Source organism: Danio rerio, chromosome 10, assembly GCF_049306965.1.
Source record: "Danio rerio strain Tuebingen ecotype United States chromosome 10, GRCz12tu, whole genome shotgun sequence".
NCBI lineage: Eukaryota > Metazoa > Chordata > Actinopteri > Cypriniformes > Danionidae > Danio > Danio rerio.
The window spans coordinates 18656521-18677541 of NC_133185.1; the positions used below are offsets into that span (position 1 = coordinate 18656521).

Sequence of the window (21021 nt, forward strand, 5' to 3'; positions counted from 1 at the left end):
AATTAAATTGCATACAGTAGGTATATGCAAAAGCTGCCACAGCCGTAATAATATATACCAGTACTAAAGTTCTGACATAAAACGTGATTGAACTATTATCATTTGAAGAAAGTTTAACTATTACGTATTACTGCAGAATTACATACAGGTGTTGAGTGTAGGGCAGTGGTCACATGGGTAACCCCACACCCGTCCCAGAGAACAGCAACATGAGGAACGACTGACTCCAAATCCAATTTCAGCACTACATGCCAGCTTACTATTGTACGCCACCTCCAGAAAACAGTTTCCAACCCGGGTGTCTGGCACATGAAATAGAGAACAACTGATTTCAATAAACAATGAAGAAAATATGAATGGCATAAAATAGATACATACAATGAAGACAATTCTTGTTTTTTATGGGACAACTTAATTGTTTTACGTTCAATCCACTTAAATCTGTAAAAACAATTAAATTACAGTGGAGATGAAAAGCAAAGGTGCGAGGTTTCCGTGTTGTAAAAAATCAACAATAAATCACTTTAGAACGTTTTCCAGCTTAAATGTAAACTATAACCTGTACAAATGCATAAAACTCATATCTTTTAGATGTGGTGAACTAAAAATCAAAAAACTAAAATAATGAAATTGCAATAATTTGTAGACCTTTAAAGTAATACTCTGTTGAAGCACCACTTGATTTTAGTTATTACAGCACTGTCTTTTTGGGTACAAGTCTATCAGCATGGCATATCTTGATTTGGCCCTATATTATAATATTTGCCTTTTCTTCTTCGGAAAACTGCTTCAAATCTGTCAGATTGTAAGGACATCTCCTGTGCACAGTCCTCTTTAGATAACTCCACAGATTTGCAATGGGATTCAAGTTTGGGTTGTGGCTGGGCCATTCCAAAACGTGAATTTTTCTTCTGGTGAAGCCATTCCCTTTTTGATTTGGATGTGTGCTTATGATCGTTATCATGCTGAAAGATGAAGTTCCTCTTCCTCTTCAGCTTCCTAGCAGAAGCCTGAAGGTTTTCTCGTAGTATTGACTGGTATTTAGCCCTGTTCAAAATTCCCTTCACCTTTACTAAGACCCCAGCTCCAGCCAAAGAAAAGCATCCCTAAAGCATGCTGCCACCACCATGCTTCTCCGTGGGTATGGTGTTTCTTTGGTGATGCGCAGTGTTGTTTTTGCGCCAAACATACCTTTTGAAGTTATGACCAAAAAGAAAAAAACACCTTTTCACACATGCTCTAGGGAGAATTCAACCCGGGCCTGGATATTCTTTGTAAGAAAAGGCTTCCATCATGCCATGTTACCCCATAGCATAGACATATGAAGATTACAGGAAATTATTGTTACATGTATTACACAGCCAGTACTTGCCAGAAGTTTCTGCAACTCTTTTATGTCGCTGTAGGCCTCTTGGAAGCCTCTTTGATTAGTTTTCTTTCGTCTCTTTATCAATATTGAAGGAATGTACAGTTCCCCTTCGGTTGGGGAACTTCAGTGCCATGAATGGGAGGATTCGGATCAGAAGCCGCTTGTCTGGAGAGTATTGAACGGGCCAATGAATGAAATTAATTGGCAGCGTAAGCTTGCGCAGGTGTGCGGCATCTGCAATTATCTCAGCATATAAGCACACCTGAAGCCAGCAGACGCCATCCTTTTCGCTTCAGATCCTTTCTGAGTGAGTCGATGAGGGTTCCTCTTGCTGATCAGCACTTCAGAGCGAACGAGTGTGTCTCCCGGTCCAGAGTGGGTCTTCGCGGTGGCAGACGGTCGAGCTGGGTTTCTCCCTTGCCTGCGGTTCTTTAGGTCCGGTCCTCCAGAGCGGTGCGTATTGTTGCAAACTTTCCTAAAAGAGCAACACAGTCGTGCAGCACGTCCTTTTCAGGATGGCGCTCCGACTGTGCGTTTCTGGATGCGGGGGTTTCCTGGCTCCGGATGATGGACACGATCACTGCATTGCATGTTTGGGGGTCCAGCATGTTAATGCGGTGCTCGCGGGCGGTTCATGTCGTCATTGCGATGCCATTACCGTTGCACAGTTAAGATCGCGGCTAACTTTCGCAAGAGAGCAAGCCACCCCAGTTGCCTCCTGTTCTAAAAAAGCAGCGGGCGCTCGGGCAGATCTGAGGGTTTCAGCGGGAGATAATCCGCCGCCCACGGGCTCGCGGACCTCTCGCTCCTCACGGCGCTCCATCCAAGCTTCGGGTAGTGGGAGTGATCCGTCTAACCAGATGGTAGCTCTCACACTCGCTGACACCGGAGATCAGATGTCCTCCGCGGCATCGGAGGGTGGGCTTTCACTGTCCGACGAAGATCCGGACCCGCTCGCTCCCTCCGGGCAGGTGAGCGCTGTCAAATCGGATCCTGAAGCGGACATGTTAGCCTGCTTTCCCGGGCTGCTTCGGCCGTGGGGTTGGAGATGGTTTATCCCCCAGCTCCGCGGCCGGACCGACTAGATGGGTGCTACGTAGAGGACCAGAAGGCGAAGCCTTCGAAGCCTCTCGTCCCCTTCTTCCCGGAAGTGCACAGTAGGCTCACGCAGTCTTGGAGGGCACCTTTCTCTGCCCGTGCTGCGTGTGCCTCCGCCCTCACCGCCCTTGACGGCGGAGCTGCCAGGGGGTATGAGGCGATCCCGTCAGTGGAGCGCGCTATCGCGGTCAATCTTTGTCCGCGCGGCGCCTCTACGTGGCGGGGTTTGCCCCGCCTCCCGTCCAAAGCCTGTAGGTTGTCTGCCTCCCTCGGAGCCAGAGCTTATAAGGCTGCGGGCCAGGCTGCTTCTGCTTTGCACGCGATGGCCACCTACCAGCGCTACCAAGCGCAGGCGCTGGCCGAGCTGCACGAGGGCGGGTCCAACCCAAGCTTATTACATGAGCTGCGCACCGCGACCGACTATGCTCTTCGGACTACTAAGTCCGCCGCGTGTGCGCTGGGGAGGACGATGTCCACACTTGTGGTTCAGAAACGCCACCTCTGGCTAAACCTGGCCGATATGCGCGACGTTGACAAAGTTCGCTTTCTTGACTCGCCCATATCCCAGGCTGGCCTGTTCGGCGACACCGTCGGTGAATTCACCCAGGAATTCAAGGCGGTGAAAGAGCAGTCGGATGCGATGGGCAATGTCACCTATCGGCGTGGCCGTAAGCCTGCTCCGCCCGCCGAGCCATCCACCTCCGCTGTTCCTCGCCGAGGGCGCCCGCCAACGAGTGCTGCCCCACCCCCGCCTGCGCCTCCGGCCAAGCGGGCGCGGCGTACACCTCGAAAGCAGGCAGCCCCTCCTGCCCAGGGCGCCGTTAAGTCCGGTAAACGGACCGCGAAGCGTCCCTGAGACAGGCCATCCGGAGAAGAGGAAACTTGCTCTTTCCCCGCTGGAGGGCGGGGCCCCGATAACAACGGTACTTTTCAGTGCCACCAAAACATCAGTAAAAGAGCACTTTTTCCCTTCCCCGGATGTGACTGCACGAGTTCTGCCAGTCCGGGACGCGCTGCCTTCCGGCTCGCAGACTCTACGTGCTTCGCCAGTGGCTCACGAGCGCTGGGGGGACGGTCTCCCTTCCCTCAGCCCTCCAGCCCCCTCTCCGGAGTCAGGGTGCGGAGCCAGAGCGAATCGCTCTCCTCCAGCTCTTCCGCGGGACCCTCGTGCTTCCCCCCCCGATCAGCACACCCACTCCGCGCTGCCCCACCGCTGGTACGTCAGCGATTGTAGCGATGACTCCATTAGCGAGGGCTCTGCCTGCCTGGTTAGCGCGGGCCAGCCCCTCGCGGTGGCTCATACGCACAATCAGACTCGGTTACGCGATTCAGTTCGTGAAACGGCCCCCCAAGTTTACGGGCGTGTATTTCTCCAGGGTCAACCCCCTGTCCGCCCCTGTCTTGCGAGAGGAGATTGCTGCCCTCCTGGCGAAGGGTGCAATCGAGCCGGTTCCTCCAGCCGAGATGGAGAGTGGGTTTTACAGCCCATACTTCATCGTACCCAAAAAGAGCGGTGGGTCACGGCAAATCCTAGATCTGCGCGTTTTGAACCGCTGTCTTCACAGGCTGCCGTTCAGAATGCTCACGCAGAGGCGCATTCTCCAATGCGTTCGTCCTCAGGATTGGTTTGCAGCCATAGACCTGAAGGACGCGTATTTCCATGTCTCCATTCTTCCACGCCACCGCCAATTTCTGCAGTTTGCGTTCGAGGGTCGAGAGTGGCAGTACAAGGTCCTCCCCTTCGGGCTCTCTCTGTCTCCGCGGGTCTTCACCAAACTCGCGGAGGGTGCCCGGGCATCCGCATACTCAATTATCTCGACGACTGGCTGATTTTAGCCCACTCGCGGGAGCAATTGATTATGCACAGGGACAAGGTGCTTCGGCATCTCCGCCTACTGGGGCTTCAGGTCAACCGAGAAAAGAGCAAACTCGCCCCCGTGCAGAGGATTTCTTTTCTCGGGATGGAGCTGGACTCGATCACCATGGTAGCGCACCTCTCCGAGGAACGCGCTCGCCTGTTGCTGAACTGTCTGAGGGAGCTCGACAGCAAACTAGTGGTCCCACTGAAGTTCTTTCAGAGGCTCCTGGGGCATATGGCATCCGCAGCCGCCGTCACGCCGCTCGGGTTGCTCCATATGAGACCACTTCAGCACTGGCTTCACGATCGGGTCCCTAGACGCGCATGGCACGCGGGCACACACCGGGTCTCGGTTACTGCGCTGTGTCGCCGCGCCCTCAGCCCTTGGAACGACCCCTCGATCGTACAGGCCGGTGTGCCTCTAGGACAGGCGTCCAGCCATGTTGTTGTTTCAACAGACGCTTCCAACACGGGTTGGGGGGCCGTGTGTCGCGGGCATGTGGCTGCGGGCCTCTGGAAGGGTGCCCAGCTGCATTGGCATATCAATCGCCTAGAGCTGTTGGCAGTGTTCCTCGCTCTCCACCGCTTTTTACCGGTGCTGGAGCGGCAACACGTGCTGGTCAGGACGGACAGTATGGCGGCGGCGGCGGCGTATATCAACCGCATGGGGGGTATGCGCTCTCGCCGCATGTCTCAGCTCGCCCGCCGTCTGCTCCTCTGGAGTCACCTGCGGCTGAAATCGCTGCGCGCCATTCAGGTCCCAGGCACGCTCAATCGTGCAGCCGATGCGCTCTCACGACAGCTGTTACGCCCTGGAGAATGGAGACTCCACCCCGAGTCTGTCCAGCTGATATGGGCGCGATTCGGGGAGGCCCAGATCGATCTGTTTGCTTCCCCCGAGAACGCTCACTGCCAGTTGTTTTTTTCCCTGACCGAGGGCTCTCTCGTCACGGATGCACTGGCCCACAGCTGGCCTCGGGGCATGCGCAAGTATGCGTTTCCCCCAGTGAGCCTGCTCGCGCAGTTTCTGTGCAAGGTCAGGGAGGACGAGGAACAGGTTCTGCTAGTTGCGCCCCTTTGGCCCAACCGGACCTGGATATCAGAGCTCTCACTCCTCGCGACGGCCCTCCCCTGGCGGATCTCTTTGAGAGAGGACCTACTCTCTCAGGGACAGGGCACCATCTGGCACCCTCTTTGGAACCTCCACGTGTGGTCCCTAGACGCGAGGAAGACTTAGGTAACCTACCGACTGCGGTGGTTAATACCATCACTCAGGCTAGAGCCCCCTCCACGAGGCGCGCCTACGCCCTGAAGTGGAGTCTATTCACTGAATGGTGCGTCTCTCGCAGAGAAGACCCCCGAAATTGCCAGATTAGTGTTGTGCTCTCTTTCCTTCAAGAGAAGTTGGACAGCAGGCTGTCGCCCTCCACTCTCAAGGTTTACGTGGCCGCCATCTCTGCTTATCATAGCGCGGTAGCTGGCGGCACCGTGGGAAAGCATAACCTGGTCATCCAGTTCCTTAGGGGTGCTAGGCGAATTAATCCATCTCGCCCCCCTCTCATGCCCTCTTGGGATCTCGCCCTCGTTCTCACGAGTCTGCGATCTGATCCCTTTAAGCCACTCGAATCAGTATCTCTAAGATTTCTGTCCCTGAAGACAGCTCTTCTGGTTGCGTTGGCCTCCATCAAGAGGGTCGGGGACCTGGAGGCATTTTCGGTCAGTGACTCGTGCCTGGAATTCGGGCCGGATTACTCTCATGTCATCCTGAGACCCCGCCCCGGTTATGTGCCCAAGGTTCCTACCACCCCCTTTAGAGATCAGGTAGTGAACCTGCAAGCGCTGCCCCCGGAGGAGGCAGACCCAGCCCTTTCTTTACTTTGTCCAGTTCGCGCTCTGCGCATTTATGTGGACTGTACTCAGAATTTTAGATCATCTGAGCAGCTCTTTGTCTGTTATGGCGATCGGCAGCAGGGAAGTGCCGTATCGAAACAAAGATTATCCCACTGGATTGTGGATGCCATTTCACTCGCTTATTCGAGTCGAGGTCAGCCGTGTCCCCCGGGAGTACGTGCACACTCCACTCGGAGCGTTGCATCCTCTTGGGCGCGTGCACGCGGCGCCTCTCTAACAGACATCTGTAGAGCTGCGGGCTGGGCGACACCCAACACATTTGCAAGGTTTTAAAATCTGCGAGTGGAGCCGGTTTCCTCAAGGGTATTAGGTAACCCTTTGGTGATTGAGGAGACAACTCGGTAGGGTGTTGAAACACGCTTGCAGCGCCATTCTCCCTAACACGGAGGTACGTGCGCCTTTTTATCTGTCAGTAAAGTTCCCCATCAGGTGAGCCCTGCAGATTCCTCCATGGCCCCCAGCACTGACTCAGCGGAGGAGTCACTTGCTGGCCCACTACGTTGTAGGTCTGCCCGCTGGTCAGCCCGGGTTTTGGGTATAGGTGCCTGCTATGCGTGATCCCCACTAGGCGATCCCATATGCTTATTCCGCCATGGTTAAGTCCCCCCCCTGGGCGGACCCGTGTCTTCCCTCTCCGCTAACCACTCTTTTGCTATGCGTACTCCCCCTTTTTAGGGCTAGTCCATATGTAAATTCTGCCATCTATCCTCCCCTTGGGTAACGGATGGCCTCCGCAGCGTCCTCCCTATCGGGATTGCACGCTTCCCAATGTACTGTCGTATTTCCTAGAATTATCTAGATGCTCACGACTTCCCAAAAAAATATATCTAAATCCGTAAAACTTCTGTTGAAGTAGGATAAATTAGGGCCAGGGACACGTTGGAGGACCGCGCCCCCCATGATGTGGGTGCGTCACGCTTGCTTGACTATCTCCTCATCGGGGGTGTTGGTAAGGTGCAGTCATTATGGCGCTTTCCATACTTCTCCCATTCATGGCACTGAAGTTCCCCAACCGAAGGGGAACGTTCGAGGTTACAGAAGTAACCCTTCGTTCCCCGAGGAGGGGAACGGAAGTGCCATACTCCGTCGCCATAATGACTGTCCCTTAGCTGTTTGAAAGTCTCTTCAGCTTAAAAGGATGGCGTCTGCTGGCTTCAGGTGTGCTTATATGCTGAGATAATTGCAGATGCCGCACACCTGCGCAAGCTTACGCTGCCAATTAATTTCATTCATTGGCCCGTTCAATACTCTCCAGACAAGCGGCTTCTGATCCGAATCCTCCCATTCATGGCACTTCCGTTCCCCTCCTCGGGGAACGAAGGGTTACTTCTGTAACCTCGAACGTTCTCGGTAATGACACTGTTGTGCCATATTTTCTCCTCTTGATGATGACGGTCTTCACTGTTACAATGTCTTTTCTGTACCCTTGTCCTGGCTGATACGTTCTAACAATGAGATACCTCTGATGCTTTGGAAGCTCTCTGTGGACCATGGCTTTTGCTGTCAGATGCAACTACTGTAGGAAAATGTCAGGAAACGACTACTAGAGCCACTGAACTTTTTTCTGGGTTAATCAAAAGTGCTTTAAATCAGGGATTCTCAACCGGTGGGCCTCAGCGATCCTGCAGGTGGGCCTTAAAATGTAAAATTTTAATTTAAAACTTAACATTATTTTTTATAAAATTAATTGTATAATTATTTAATTTCATTATTAAATATGTTTTATATAAAATGATTGGTTTAATGGCATTTCCCGTTATCTGTTATTGATTACTTCGGTCTTCGGTTCTCAATGTCTCAATGTAAAAAACAGACTTAACCGTGGCTGCATGTCAACTAGGACTACTTGCTCAGCTGTATAAAGCAAACCATCACACAAATGTAAAGGTAACGTATCACATCTCTCACATTTTCGTTGATTCACAAACTATGCTAACTCTTTTTATGTGAACTCTTTAAAATATCAGCATAGTTGTCAAAATTAGTGTTTTATAACACGAGTGTGAGTGTTTTTATCACTACAGTCAGCAGACTCCAATAATATTCTAAAAAACAACAGCCTTCAGATCGATGTGTTTCAACAGACTTAGGGCCCTATCATATACCCGGCGCAATGTGGCGCAAGGCGCGGCGCAATACTTGTTTGCTAGTTTCAGCTTGGTGCAAGAGTCGTTTTGAGGCGTTGTGCTACGCTGTTTAAATAGCAAATGCATTAGCGCTCATTTGTGCGCCCATAGGCATTCTGGTCTAAAAAGGAAGGCATTCTGAGGCGCACTGCTGGCGCGTCGCTATTTTAAGAAACTAAAATAGATTTAAACTCCGGCGCGGAGTTGCTCCTCTCTAACACACTGCTTAATACGCTTAAGAGACCAATAGGCAAATATCTTTCCATATGAAAAAATGTAAATATTAAAGATATATATAGGATATACTAAGAATAGATATAGAATATAAATATAAATATGCATTTTGCGCTCTGCGCATGGACCGTCAAAATAGAGCCCTTAGAGTGTTTTTACTGTATATATATATATATACTGTGTATATATATATATATATACTGTACATATATATATACAGTTGAAGTCAGAATTATTAGCCCCCCTGAATTATTGACGCTCCTGTTTATTTTTTCCCCCTAATTTTTGTTTAATGGAGGGAAGATTGTTTCAGCACATTTCTAAGCATTATAGTTTTAAAAACTATTTCTGATAACTGATTTATTTTATCTTTGCCATGATGACAGTAAATAATATTTTACTTGATATTTTTCAATATACTTCTATACAGCTTAAAGTGACATTTAAAGGCTTAACTAGGTTAATTGGGATAACTAGGCAGGTTAGGGTAATTAGGCAAGTTATTCTATAACGATGGTTTGTTTTGTAGACTACTGAAAAAAAATTAGCTTAAAGGAGCTTAATAATTTTGTCCCAAAAAAATTAAAAACTGCTTTTATTCTAGTCGAAATAAAACAAATAGGACTTTCTCCAGAAGAAAAAATATTATCAGACATACTGTGAACATTTTCTTGCTCTGTTAAACATCATTTGGTAAATATTTAAAAGTGAAAAAAAAATCAAAAGGGCTAATAATTCTGACTTCAACTGTATATATATATATATATATATATATATATATATATCATTTTTTTTCAATAAAATGCTGTAGAAAAGTAAAAATAAATATTATTTTAAAATAAATAAATATTTTGCGAATAAATATAGGTTTAAAATAGGCATTACCTCTAGACAACTGTCACAAGGCTGCACAAAGTGCTTTACAGAGAAAGAACAAACAAAAGGTATGGACATAATAAACAATAACAGCAATATGCACATAATATAAGAGAGCATAAAAAGTGTGAAAAAAAAAACCTACCACAGTTGACCACACTAACAGAATTAAGAACAAGACCGTTTGAGCCCAACAACCCCAAATCCCCGAGCCTCCCGCAGGGAAAGGACTTTTGCTTCAAGAGACCTAAAAAATTATTGAGTCTTTAATTTAGACTTAAAGATTGGCAGTGACGAAACCTTTTTTAGTCCTAACGGCAGGTGTGTACTGACTTTTAAACATTTAAAATGAGTTTAAATGTGATTGTTTAATTTTGAATACAGCCAGTTATCCACAGGGTGTGCATACTTATGCAACCATATTATTTAAGTTTTTTTAACATACTAAAACACCTAAAAGATTTCAGGTTAAAGTTTCAGGTTCAAATTGTACAGGTTAAAGGTAGATGTTCAAAAAATTATTTTTTTCAACAGAAAACTTGCATTTTTACTGGTGTGTGTGGACTTTTTATATCCATTGTAACTTAATCTATTTGTGCTTGGACAACATGAAAGAAATGTGTACAACCCTTTTTTTTACAGTGTAAGATGGTGGTTTAGGGTCAGAGTGCCACTGTTTGGGTCATATTCAAGAATCAATCTTACCAACGCATCCAATTCCAGTAGGATTGAGCTCGAAGTCAATAGGACAGTTACACTGGTACGAGCCGGCTGTGTTCTCACAGTGACCATTAACACAGTTTAAGGAATCGAGACACTCGTCCACATCTGACATCAAAACAACACAGAAAATGGTTAATGTGTGAGATGAAGAACAGCTGCTGGTCTAAGTATGGTAATAGCATGTTTACCTGTGCAGTTTCCACCTGTCCTGTCCAGCTCATACCCCTCATCACAAATACAGCGAAACATTCCTGGAATATTCTGACATGTGCCAAACACACAGATGTTCTGGAAGGAGCACTCGTCTATATCTGTAACATACAGTACATCCTTGATTTACTGTAAATGTTTTATTTTTATTTTTTCTGATCAGCAATGAATACACACGAGTAAAAAATAGCCATTCATTTAAAGCATAGACCTCAAACTGGATTCCTGGAGGGCCGCAGCTCTGCACAGTTTTGCTTCAACCCTAGTTAAACACAGCTGATCCAACTAAGTATAGTGTTCAAGACTACTAGAGACTGTTAAGCAGGTGTGAGTTGGAGGCAGTTGGAGGCTAAACTATGCAGAGCTGCGGCCCTTAAGGAATTGAATTTGAGACCATTGATTAAAAGGGTCAGTTGACGTAAGATTGTAAATTCTGTTATTATATCCTAATGTTTTTCAATGCCCAGACCCTTTGTTCATCTTCAGGACACAAATTAAGATTTTAGATTAAATCTGAGAGTACTTTGACCCTCCATACACAGCGAGGGTCTTGAGATGTTTAAAGTCCATATAAGTAAACAAATCCCATTCCAAGTGATTTTAGTGGTTCACTGTAAACATACAAAGACGTTTGTGAAGCGAAAAACCCTGCAAATCATCATATTTGTTCACCCATGTTTTCTCTTCCATGCTGGGTCAAGGTATTGATACATCCCTTGGATGTATTTATTATTATTATTATTGTTTATTTGTGTGTTTACTGCCCATTGGGAGTGGTTATGTTGTGTGTTTCTCTTTTACTCTTCCAATGTGTCTCTCTGCCTGCTCACTAGGTACAGTTGATTGGGTCCAGGTGGTGCTCATCATTGGAGCGTGCTGCAGTAACACGCTGCAACAAAAGAGCAGTGTGCCTCAACCCAAGTAGAGGTTCACTTCTCCCCTGCTCCAGACTTGTGGTTGTATACTTTGTGGGTATTGATCCTGTTGTATATTGAAAAGTTTTATTAAGCTATTGGGTTAAATTTAACTTCAGTCTTTGAAGAAACTTGGTGTTGTGCTTTGTGTTGTGGAGCTTTACAGACAGTTTGTCTGCTTTCTTAGTTGTATATTTAACTATGCTTTTTTGTGTGGTATTTAAAAGGTAATTGTAATGTTTCTTTGTCTTGACATTTTGATTTACAAAATGAAGCTGCAGGGAGAGGGTGCCATTTTTATTTTTGTACTTGTTTGACTGTGTTTCTTCATAGTAAGGGAGTTGAGGAAAGCCTTTGTTTTTTCATTTATTTTCTTTAACCTGAACTAGTTTATTTGGTACTCCTCTTAAGCTGGATCCGTTTTGTTTGTTGTTTTGGTTTAATCCTTCCCCTTAAGACTTATGTTTCATTTATTGTTTATTGAATGAGAACAAAACAATAAAAGCTTTAAGTTTACTCTTGTGGTTGTTTCACATTTCTGAGGCAGAGGATTAAAGTGTTCCCTCAATTATTGTTTTTTTTAACTTTATACAATTCATAAATTTGGACTTCTTTTTCTCAAATTCTAAATTTCAATTTTCTTTGTTATTTTCTTCCCCAACCCTAATAAAAAGGGGAAGGGACTTAACAGTATGAATTTATTTCAGGCCGTATAACGTATTAGAGTCAACAGCTCAACACGCAAGCTCTGTGTTTTCCATAGTACACCTGATCTGACATGAAGTCATAATCAAACAAATTCTTTTTACAGTATTTTAGTGACACAAAAGTTCTTGGAGCCTCAAATGATTACATTTGAACCAATGAAGGCTTCTGAAGATGAACAAAGGTCTTGGGGAATCAGAGCCACAAGAAGGTGAATAATTAATGACAGAATTTATAATCTTTTAAGGTAGGGTAAGGTTAAGGTTTTGTGGTTTAAGTTTTAGGTTTGATTAAAGTGTGTGATTAAAGATTTGTACAGTAATTACATATTTATTACTTACAGGTATTGTCTAATTACAGTTGAAGTCAGAATTATTAGCCCCCTGGAAATATTAGACCCCCTGTTTATTTTTTTTCCCCAATTTCTGTTTAACGTAGAGATTTCTTTCAACACATTTCTAAACATAATAGTTTTAATAACCCATTTTTAATAACTGATTTATTTTATCTTTGCCATGATGACAGTTAATAATTTTTACCAACTTTTTTAAAGACTCTTCTATATAGCTCAAAGTGACATTCATAAAGGCTTAACTAGGTTAATTAGGTTAACTAGGCAGGTTAGGGTAATTAGGCAAGTTATTGTATATTGATGGTTTGTTGCGTACACTATCGGGAAAAAAATATTCTAAAGGGGCTTATAATTTTGATCTTAAAATGGTGTTTAAAAAATTAAAAACTGCTTTTATTCTAGGCAATATAAAACAAATAAGACTTTTTCCAAAAGAAAAAAATATTATCAGACATACTGTGAAAATTTTATTGGTCTGTTTAACATAATTTGGGAAATATGTATAAAATAATAAATAAATAAAGCGGGGTTAATGATTCTGACTTCATCTGTAAGTATACCGGTCATTGTCATTACATGCATTGTATGAAATGATTCAGTTCACAATATGTGATAATACATAAACTGGGTTTAAAAGTGATTTAGAATTTATACTATATTTATAAATAGTCTAAAAAGTATCCTTTTATTCTAAGATGCTTTTAAAAATAAATAAAAAGCATAATCAAAGATGTGCTAATAACAAATCTTAAATCAATTTAAGTCTATTCCTCAGAAAAAAGAAAAACAGATACTGTGTCACAATTTATTTTAAGGTGTCCTTTTTACAGTGCAATTATTTATGTAAGTACTAAGTAATATTAATTAAGTACTATAAGTAGTTGCTTAGTTATTTGCTTATGGTTAGAATACGGGTTAGGTTTAGGGTTGGTTGCATTTAATTAGGAGAAATTAATTATAATTACTATAGTAAGTAGATAGAACATGTATAATGAGGACACCATAACATAAAGTGTTACTAAAATTTGTAATCTGTGTTTGAATAAAGAAAAGATTTCAGAATTTTAAATTTTTAAATGTTGAATTACTACCTTTTGTCCACAAAGTCATGTAATAAGAAATACATTATTTAGTGATATCCATTTGAATGTATGTTGAATGTGTGTATGTACTGTATGTATATTTCTTTGTGTGTGTGTGTGTGTGTGTGTGTGTGTGTGTGTGTGTGTGTGTGTGTGTGTGTGTTGATAAGCGCACCTCGACAGGTTTTTCTGTTTGAAGTGTGTGTGAAGCCCATCTCACATTCACAGCGATAGCTGCCAGGAACATTTAGACACTGGCCATTTTCACACAGATCCACATCTTCAGCGCATTCATCCAAATCTGCAGGACAGCCAGACATTTAAATGTGTGAACATCTTCAGTTAGAGAACCAAGGCTTGTATGATGTAAGAATAAAGAATGTTGTTGTTTATGAATGGATTGAAATGCTTAAGGAAGAATTGAGGATGGTTAAAAATGAAAGAATGACCTGAGCAGATAACCCCATCTCCAATAAACCCGTCTGAACATTCACAGTGGTACGAGCCAGCTGTGTTCACACACTCGGCATCGGCGCTGCAGACGCTAGTCCTGTTAGCACACTCATCCACATCTACACATCAAAATACATTCAACACCAAACAGTTACGCAGAAGAAAAGCAGGAGTTTTTCATTTTTAATACATTGGATATCAGACACTGAGATCTCACAACAAATCAGCAATGTGACTGCCCATTATTTTAATTCACTTTCATTTACATTTACTCATTTAGCAGATCTTAAATAAATCAAAACCACAATTTGTCAAAAGAACAATATTTGCCAAGTTTTAAGGTATGGTTGTTACAAAGTAACTATTCATTTAACTTCTAAGTACTACTAATTAATTACATGTACTTACTATATGGATAGGGTCAGAATGAGGTTAAGATCTAGGTTTATCTGCATGTAATAATGCATAATTAATTGTAAATACTATAGTAAGTTAATTTAAATTACATAAAATATATTACATTTCAAGAGTTCACACCTAGATGATGACGGATAATAAAGTGTGTATGGCATGCTGTCCCTGGAGAGAGCCCAGAAGATCTTCGAGCCCAGGGCTCCCTTCAGTTTCGTAGGGCGAGAGGAAAGTCTAAGCTCAGATAGGTCTGGAAAGCTCCCCTGGATTAGTTCTTTGAGTCTGCTATTGATTATTGGAAGTTGGCGTGGTGTGTTATACTGTTAACTGATTGTCATAAATTGGAATCCTAGACTAATTGCTCATGTACTGTGCCAATTTGGTTTAGACTGTGAGATGAAACGTTGGTTACGTATGTAACCGTGGTTCTGTGAATTCCGGATGACTGCCAGAGACTGCGTTTACACAGTGGATAATCGCAGTGCCAGCTGCCGAGGAACAACATACCAACAAAGTCACATGGTGACGCAAGGTAAACTGAGGTATATATCCACTACAGCTCTGCGCCCCTGTCTCTTTTTGCTTCTTGCCTTTGCATTTGGTCGTTGAATTAGTTTTGTCGTCGAGCGCAGCTCGTTGGACTACGGTTGGTGTTTCCTTTGTGCAATTACCAATCTAGGATTGTTCACTTTGTTATATTGTGGACTGTGGAAAAGTAGTTTTCTACATTATCTTACATTCGGCTGTAATATATGAGTGTCAGTTACCTCCCGGTACTATCCAGGGGTTAGACGCTGTATTTTTGTAAGCATCTGAGTAAAAAGCATATATAACATCAATTAATTATATCTCTTATATGGTGCTATCTGGAGGTTTTACGCCGAACTGCGGGTTACTGTTTATGTGACAGTTACCCTGCAGTGCTATCCGGAGGCTACTTTTCTACCATTACAAATACTCAGTGTGTTTTTTCGTGGCTGTTATTGGGCATATGCTCCGCTGTGTCCAGCGGTCCTAACCGTGGATGATTATAAAATATTTTTTTTGCTAGTATTGATTTTTCTTGCTCTCTGCTTCCATCGGTTGACTCGGAGGCCCAGATTTCGATTGACCGTTAGCGTGACTTTTCGCACGGCACATCACAAGACAACGGTCCTAGCCGTGGTATTTGGTTGGTTAGTTTTCTCAGTTTGATGCCTTCATATGGCTTATCATGTTATTTCCATGGCTTTCCCGATAACCCGCAAGCTCTGTCCTAACAAGCTTCTCCCAGATGACGTACACGATATCTGCCCATCCTGTCTCGGCGTTCAACATTTGAAAGACACACTAACTGAACTGTGCCCGCGCTGTAGTTTTCTGTCCTTGTCAGAGAGACAAGTGCATTTGGCAGTGATGCACAATGAGGATGCTGTTGCTTTACCAGCGGGTCTAGCGTTGCCAAAAGAGGGGAAAAAAATTTGACACTTTGGCGGCTTCTGGAGCTCCTCGTTTTAAGAAACCTAGCCTAAACATAAGAACACAGCTGAATATCTGTTGTTGGGGAAAGTGGCCTGTCTGTCTTCATACATGGTGGAGATGAAACGCCCTTTACAAAATCTACAGCCAGCATCTAACATCTCTACTTCCCCACTTTGACGTTGTGTCTACATGTGCTTCTGACTCTCATTTTCAGGAGCAATCTCCGACTGACGTTCCTGAGCCTGTTGACCAACCTGTAAGACATGCTGTGACAGTTGGATCTGAGAATGGCTCTCCACATTCTTCTGAGAACTTGGGAAGAACATATAAACTCTGCACAGATAGCCAACTGGCCTAGCCGGTACTTGAACCAGTGGTCTTCTTGCTGTGAGGCAACAGTGATAACCCCTAAGCCACTGTGCCACCCTATCCTGGATTAATCTAGGAAAAAGAGGAAGTAGCAGGGGTGGATGGGGGGATTCTTCAAGGAGAAGATATACTTTATAAATAAACTTCACTAATTATTAGTTCATATCATGAGACATGACATGTGAACCTCACAAACCTTTGGAGCAAATGCAAAAGCAATGGAATATAATTGTCCCTCCTATCTAATTTGTTTCCTTCACCATCCTCCTCTTTATTGTAAAGACACTTAAGACTTAAGATTCTTAAGACCCCTTTCTTCAACTTGAGTACTAGTAATGTTTGATTTTACTGTTAGGATATATTTTCCTGTTTTTCAGAACAATTTTTTCAGAAAACATTTATTCTTCTCATATACCATTTAACAACAAAATAAAGATAATTGCGCAACAGTTCACCTCCAGTATTGCAGACTACACACAATCCTTAACCCGTAACACAGAACTGTACATCATGAATCACACCCACCAGCACATTTGACTCCATCTCCAAACCATCCGTCCCCGCAGGAGCAGTGGTAATGTCCTGGTGTGTTGACACAGGTGGCATGTGTGTCACAGTTATGACTGTTAATCTCACACTCATTAACATCTGCATTAGAACATAAGAGATTACATCATTACAAAAACCATTACCAACTAATAGGACAGCCAAAGTATTAAAATACAACTGTGTTATTAATAAAAAATATTAAACAGTCACTTGATAAAGGATTCAAAGTTGGTAAAAAAAATATTTTCAGTCAAATTAGTACAATATAGTAAACCTATCTGAGTTATGGTTTAACTGTATTCATTCATTCATTTCTTTTCAGCTTAGTACCTTTATTAATCTGTGGTTGCCACAGCGGAATGAACTGCCAACATATCCTGCATATGTTTTACGCAGCAGATGCCCTTCTAGCTTCAACCCATCACTGGGAATCATCTATAAACTTCTGACAACTTTAGCTTACCCAATTCATCTATACCGCATGTCTTTAGACTGTGGGGAAAACCGGATCAAATGCAAGTGAACACAGGAAGAACATGCAAACTCCACACAGAAATGCCAACTGAGCCATCGGAGGCTCAAACCAGTGACCTTTTTGCTGTGAGGCGAGAGCGCTACCCACTGCGCCACTGTGCTGCCTGGTTTAACTGCAATTGCAATTAAAAAGTTGTGACAAGTTTAATAATAATGTTACGCCAGGTCCTTATAATACTGATATAGGAACTACTCAAGGAACATTTTTTATTTCCAAATTTTTTTTGCCTTTTTATTAGTGATCTTCCAAAAATGTGTCCCGATGTTTTTCTTCAATTGTATGTGGATGACATGGTTAACAAGAAACCAAGAAGTGTCATCTTGATGCATTTTTTACTTTATATACAAACAAGTGTAACATATCTTGGTATGATTTTAGATGATCAATAAAATGTTTAAATCATAAAAGATGCATAAACTAATTAACTAATTAAGGTAAATAATAAAAACTTCAGAACAATAAATTGTTTAAAATACAGTATGATCTTGCTCATTGTTTTTAACATCTACGTGAAATCAAAATGTCGAATGATTATTATGCTAGACATGATAATTAGGCAATAGTTGAATTGAATGACTGATTCCTCTGGGTTCTATTTTTAGAAAACATGGTCTGTCTTTCCACTGCTATGCAGATGACACTCAAATTTACCTGCCCTTAAAACCGAGTTCAGGTGGATTGGAGACTCTTATGCCTTGCCAGTCGGATGTGAAAGCCTGATTGTCTTTGAACTTTCTAGATTTTAATGAGAGTAAAACTGAAATAATTTTGTTCGGCCCGTCAAAATTTTTACAGGAAACCACCAGTAAATCTTGGTAAATCAAGTTTTTCTGTAAAGCCTTGGGTAAAAGATCTGAGTGTTATCTTTGATGATGGCTTGAGATTTGATGAACAGATTAGCGAAATGGTTAAATCCTGTTTTTTTCAGCTTTGACTTTTAAAAACAGTCAGACCTATTTCATCTAAAAAAAAATTTGAAAACATAATTCATGGTTTCATTACTTCTAGATTGGACTACCGTAATCCACTATATTTTGGGATCAGTCAGACAGTTCTATCCCGCCTACTGTTGCTGCTGCAAGGCTTTTATCTGGTACTAAAAAATATGACCACACCACACCCGTCTCACACTCTTTGCACTGATTGCCTGTGCACTATTGTGCCACTTTTAAAATTCTTCTCTTGGTTTTTAAATCACTAACTGACCTGGCTCCATCCTACCTGTCAGATCTGTTAACTGAACATCAGCCTGCATCGGTCTCCTTGGTCATCTAACCAGAGACTGTTATGCATTGCAAAGTCGAGGCTGAAATGCAGGGGTGACCATGCTTTTGGAGTAGCTGGTCCTACTTTGTGGAATGCTCTGTCCATCCATATTTACATTTAGTCATTTAGCAGACGCTTTTATCCAAAGCGACTTACAAATGAGGACAAGGAAGCAACTTACACAACTATAAGAGCAACAATGAATAAGTGCTATAGGCAAGTTTCAGGTCTGTAAAGTCTAAGAAGGAAAGTATTAGTAATTTTTTTTTTTTTTTAAGTACAGTTAGTGTGATATCCAGAGAGGCAATTGCAGATTAGGAAGTGAAGTGGAAACTAAATAGTTGAGTTTTTAGTCGTTTCTTGAAATTAGCGAGTGACTCTGCCGTTCTGATGCAGTTAGGGAGTTCACTTTGAACTTTGAAGATTTTAGATGTTTTTAATCTGTCCCTTACAAATAAAACATTAAATTAAATAAATATACACTACCTGACAGAAGTCTTGTCGCCTACCTAAGTTTTAGGACCAATAAATAATGACTTGACTTTTAGTTGATCATTTGGTATCAGAAGTGACTTATATGAAAGGCAAAGGCTTCAAGATTATGCTTATTTTACCACAATAAAATATGACCATGCCTTAATTTACAATAATTAAGTTTTTTTCTTTGCTTAAAAGTCTTGTTACTTAACAGAAATAATATATAGTATAGAACATAATGTCATGGTGCAGTGGGAAAATAATTAATATTGTGTACGACGCCCATGAGCTTGGATGACTGCATCCATACATATCTGATAAATAACTTCTTAAAAAAGTCATCTGGAATGGCAAAGAAAGCATTCTTGCAAGACTCCCAGAGTTCATCAAGATTCTTTGGATTCATTTTCAATGCCTCCTCCATTCATCGCACCCCAGACATGCTCAATAAAGTTCATGTCTGGTGACTGGGCTGGCCAACCTAGAGCACCTTGACCTTCTTTGCTTTCAGGAACTTTGATGTGGAGGCTGAAGTATGAGAAGCAGTGCTATCCTGCTGAAGAATTTGCCCTCTCCTGTGGTTTGTAATGTAATGGGCAGCACAAATGTCTGGATACCTCAGGCTGTTGATGTTGCCATCAACACTGAAATGTTTCCTTCCCCAAACTTGACTTTTTCCTGTGAGAATCTTGGGTCTATGTGGGTTCCAATAGGTTGTCTGCAGTATTTGTGATGATAGGGATGCAGTTCGACAGATGTTTCATTAGAAAAATCAACCTCTTGCCTCTTTTCTAAATGATCAACTAGGATTCAAGTGTAACATATTGTAACCTGCATTCTGGAGATAAACATTCCATTTAACATTCCAGAAAACAATCTGGGTGAATCGCCAGGACAATAAAATCACTTGGTGACGAAAAGTCTGGCTTGGTAATCCCTTGGTGACATGTTAACAAGTCTGGGAGACTTCACAGAACCACTCTCTGCCTACTTCAAAAGAACGTGACAGATAAGATAAGAAAAGGAAAAAAACCTCTTTAGCCAACATTCTGCTCACAGATAAGACATTCCTCAAAATTAAACAAAGACATTTATAACCCAAATCTCTTGTTTAATTTCATTTAACTTTTGTAATGTGTACAATACCTGATATAGACTATACACATTCACGCTTGCAGGCCTTTTTAAAAGCATCAAGGATGTAAGGATATGGGAACTATGTGATGTACTTGTAGAGTGTTTGGTGTCAATAGAATGTCCTGGACATTTTATAACACATGATGCATAGATCGAGACCATAACTCGCATTGCTTTATTCTTTAAAGCCCTGTATTAAATGCCTGTCCGCATGCTTTAGGCGGGCGCTCAAATTTGCATACGTGCAGCCCAGAGACAAAGGAAGGTTCGCGCGCAAACTTTCCCCTGAAATCATTGGTCAGAATGCTGTACGGGTTGTCACGTGACCCGCAGGTATAAGCACACTTCCCCCCAAACATCTGGGCAGAAAGAGAACTTCCCAAAAAGGAACATCATTGACGGTGGTCCCTTTAAGGGCCACACGGCTCTTCACAGCCGCATGGACTTTCCCGCCACGTTTTCTTTATTTTCCGGCAAAGTAAATTCAGTTTAAAGTTTGCGATCGTGTTCGTCCGAACTGCATTACAAACTCCACGCATCAAAGGACATCAAGAGTAGTTTTCATCACGACGGAAGAGAGACGCATAAAAGAGACCTCCAGACATGAAAAACCAGGTGATTTTAGTTATGCGATTAAGCTGTGCCCCTTTTATCAAAAAGGTGTTTTTTATAACCTTGGTGGTCCTTAATGGTGCGTGTGGAACTGAAAGTTTTGTCACTTTTAATCTGAAATCTATATTTTCTAGCTTTACTATTTCTCTTTGCTGTTACACGTTCTATAGACCCGATATCTCCACGTGGTTTACCTTTGTTTTGTGTTTAATGTATGTTTGTGCGTTTGTTTGTTCGTTACGTCTGACTAGTCAATAAATTCCATTTATAATCAAATGAATTGTATTGTTTGC

General features: G+C 42.8%; 1 protein-coding gene across 11 annotated transcripts in view; it reads right to left on the reverse strand.

The window, feature by feature from the left end:
• Positions 1-21021, reverse strand: part of fbn2a (fibrillin 2a) — a 168160-nt gene that overhangs the window by 59053 nt on the left and 88086 nt on the right. For all 11 annotated transcript variants that reach the window (XR_012386197.1, XR_012386196.1, XR_012386195.1 and 8 more), the window contains 6 exons: positions 16678-16800; positions 13908-14030; positions 13634-13759; positions 10384-10506; positions 10178-10300; positions 147-302 (listed from right to left, as the gene is read on the reverse strand). Coding sequence is in view for 8 of the 11 variants with exons in the window: in XM_073914544.1 (XP_073770645.1) it covers positions 147-302; positions 10178-10300; positions 10384-10506; positions 13634-13759; positions 13908-14030; positions 16678-16800 (774 nt within the window). In the remaining 3 variants the exon portion in view is untranslated. The remainder of the gene's footprint in view (positions 1-146; positions 303-10177; positions 10301-10383; positions 10507-13633; positions 13760-13907; positions 14031-16677; positions 16801-21021) is intronic.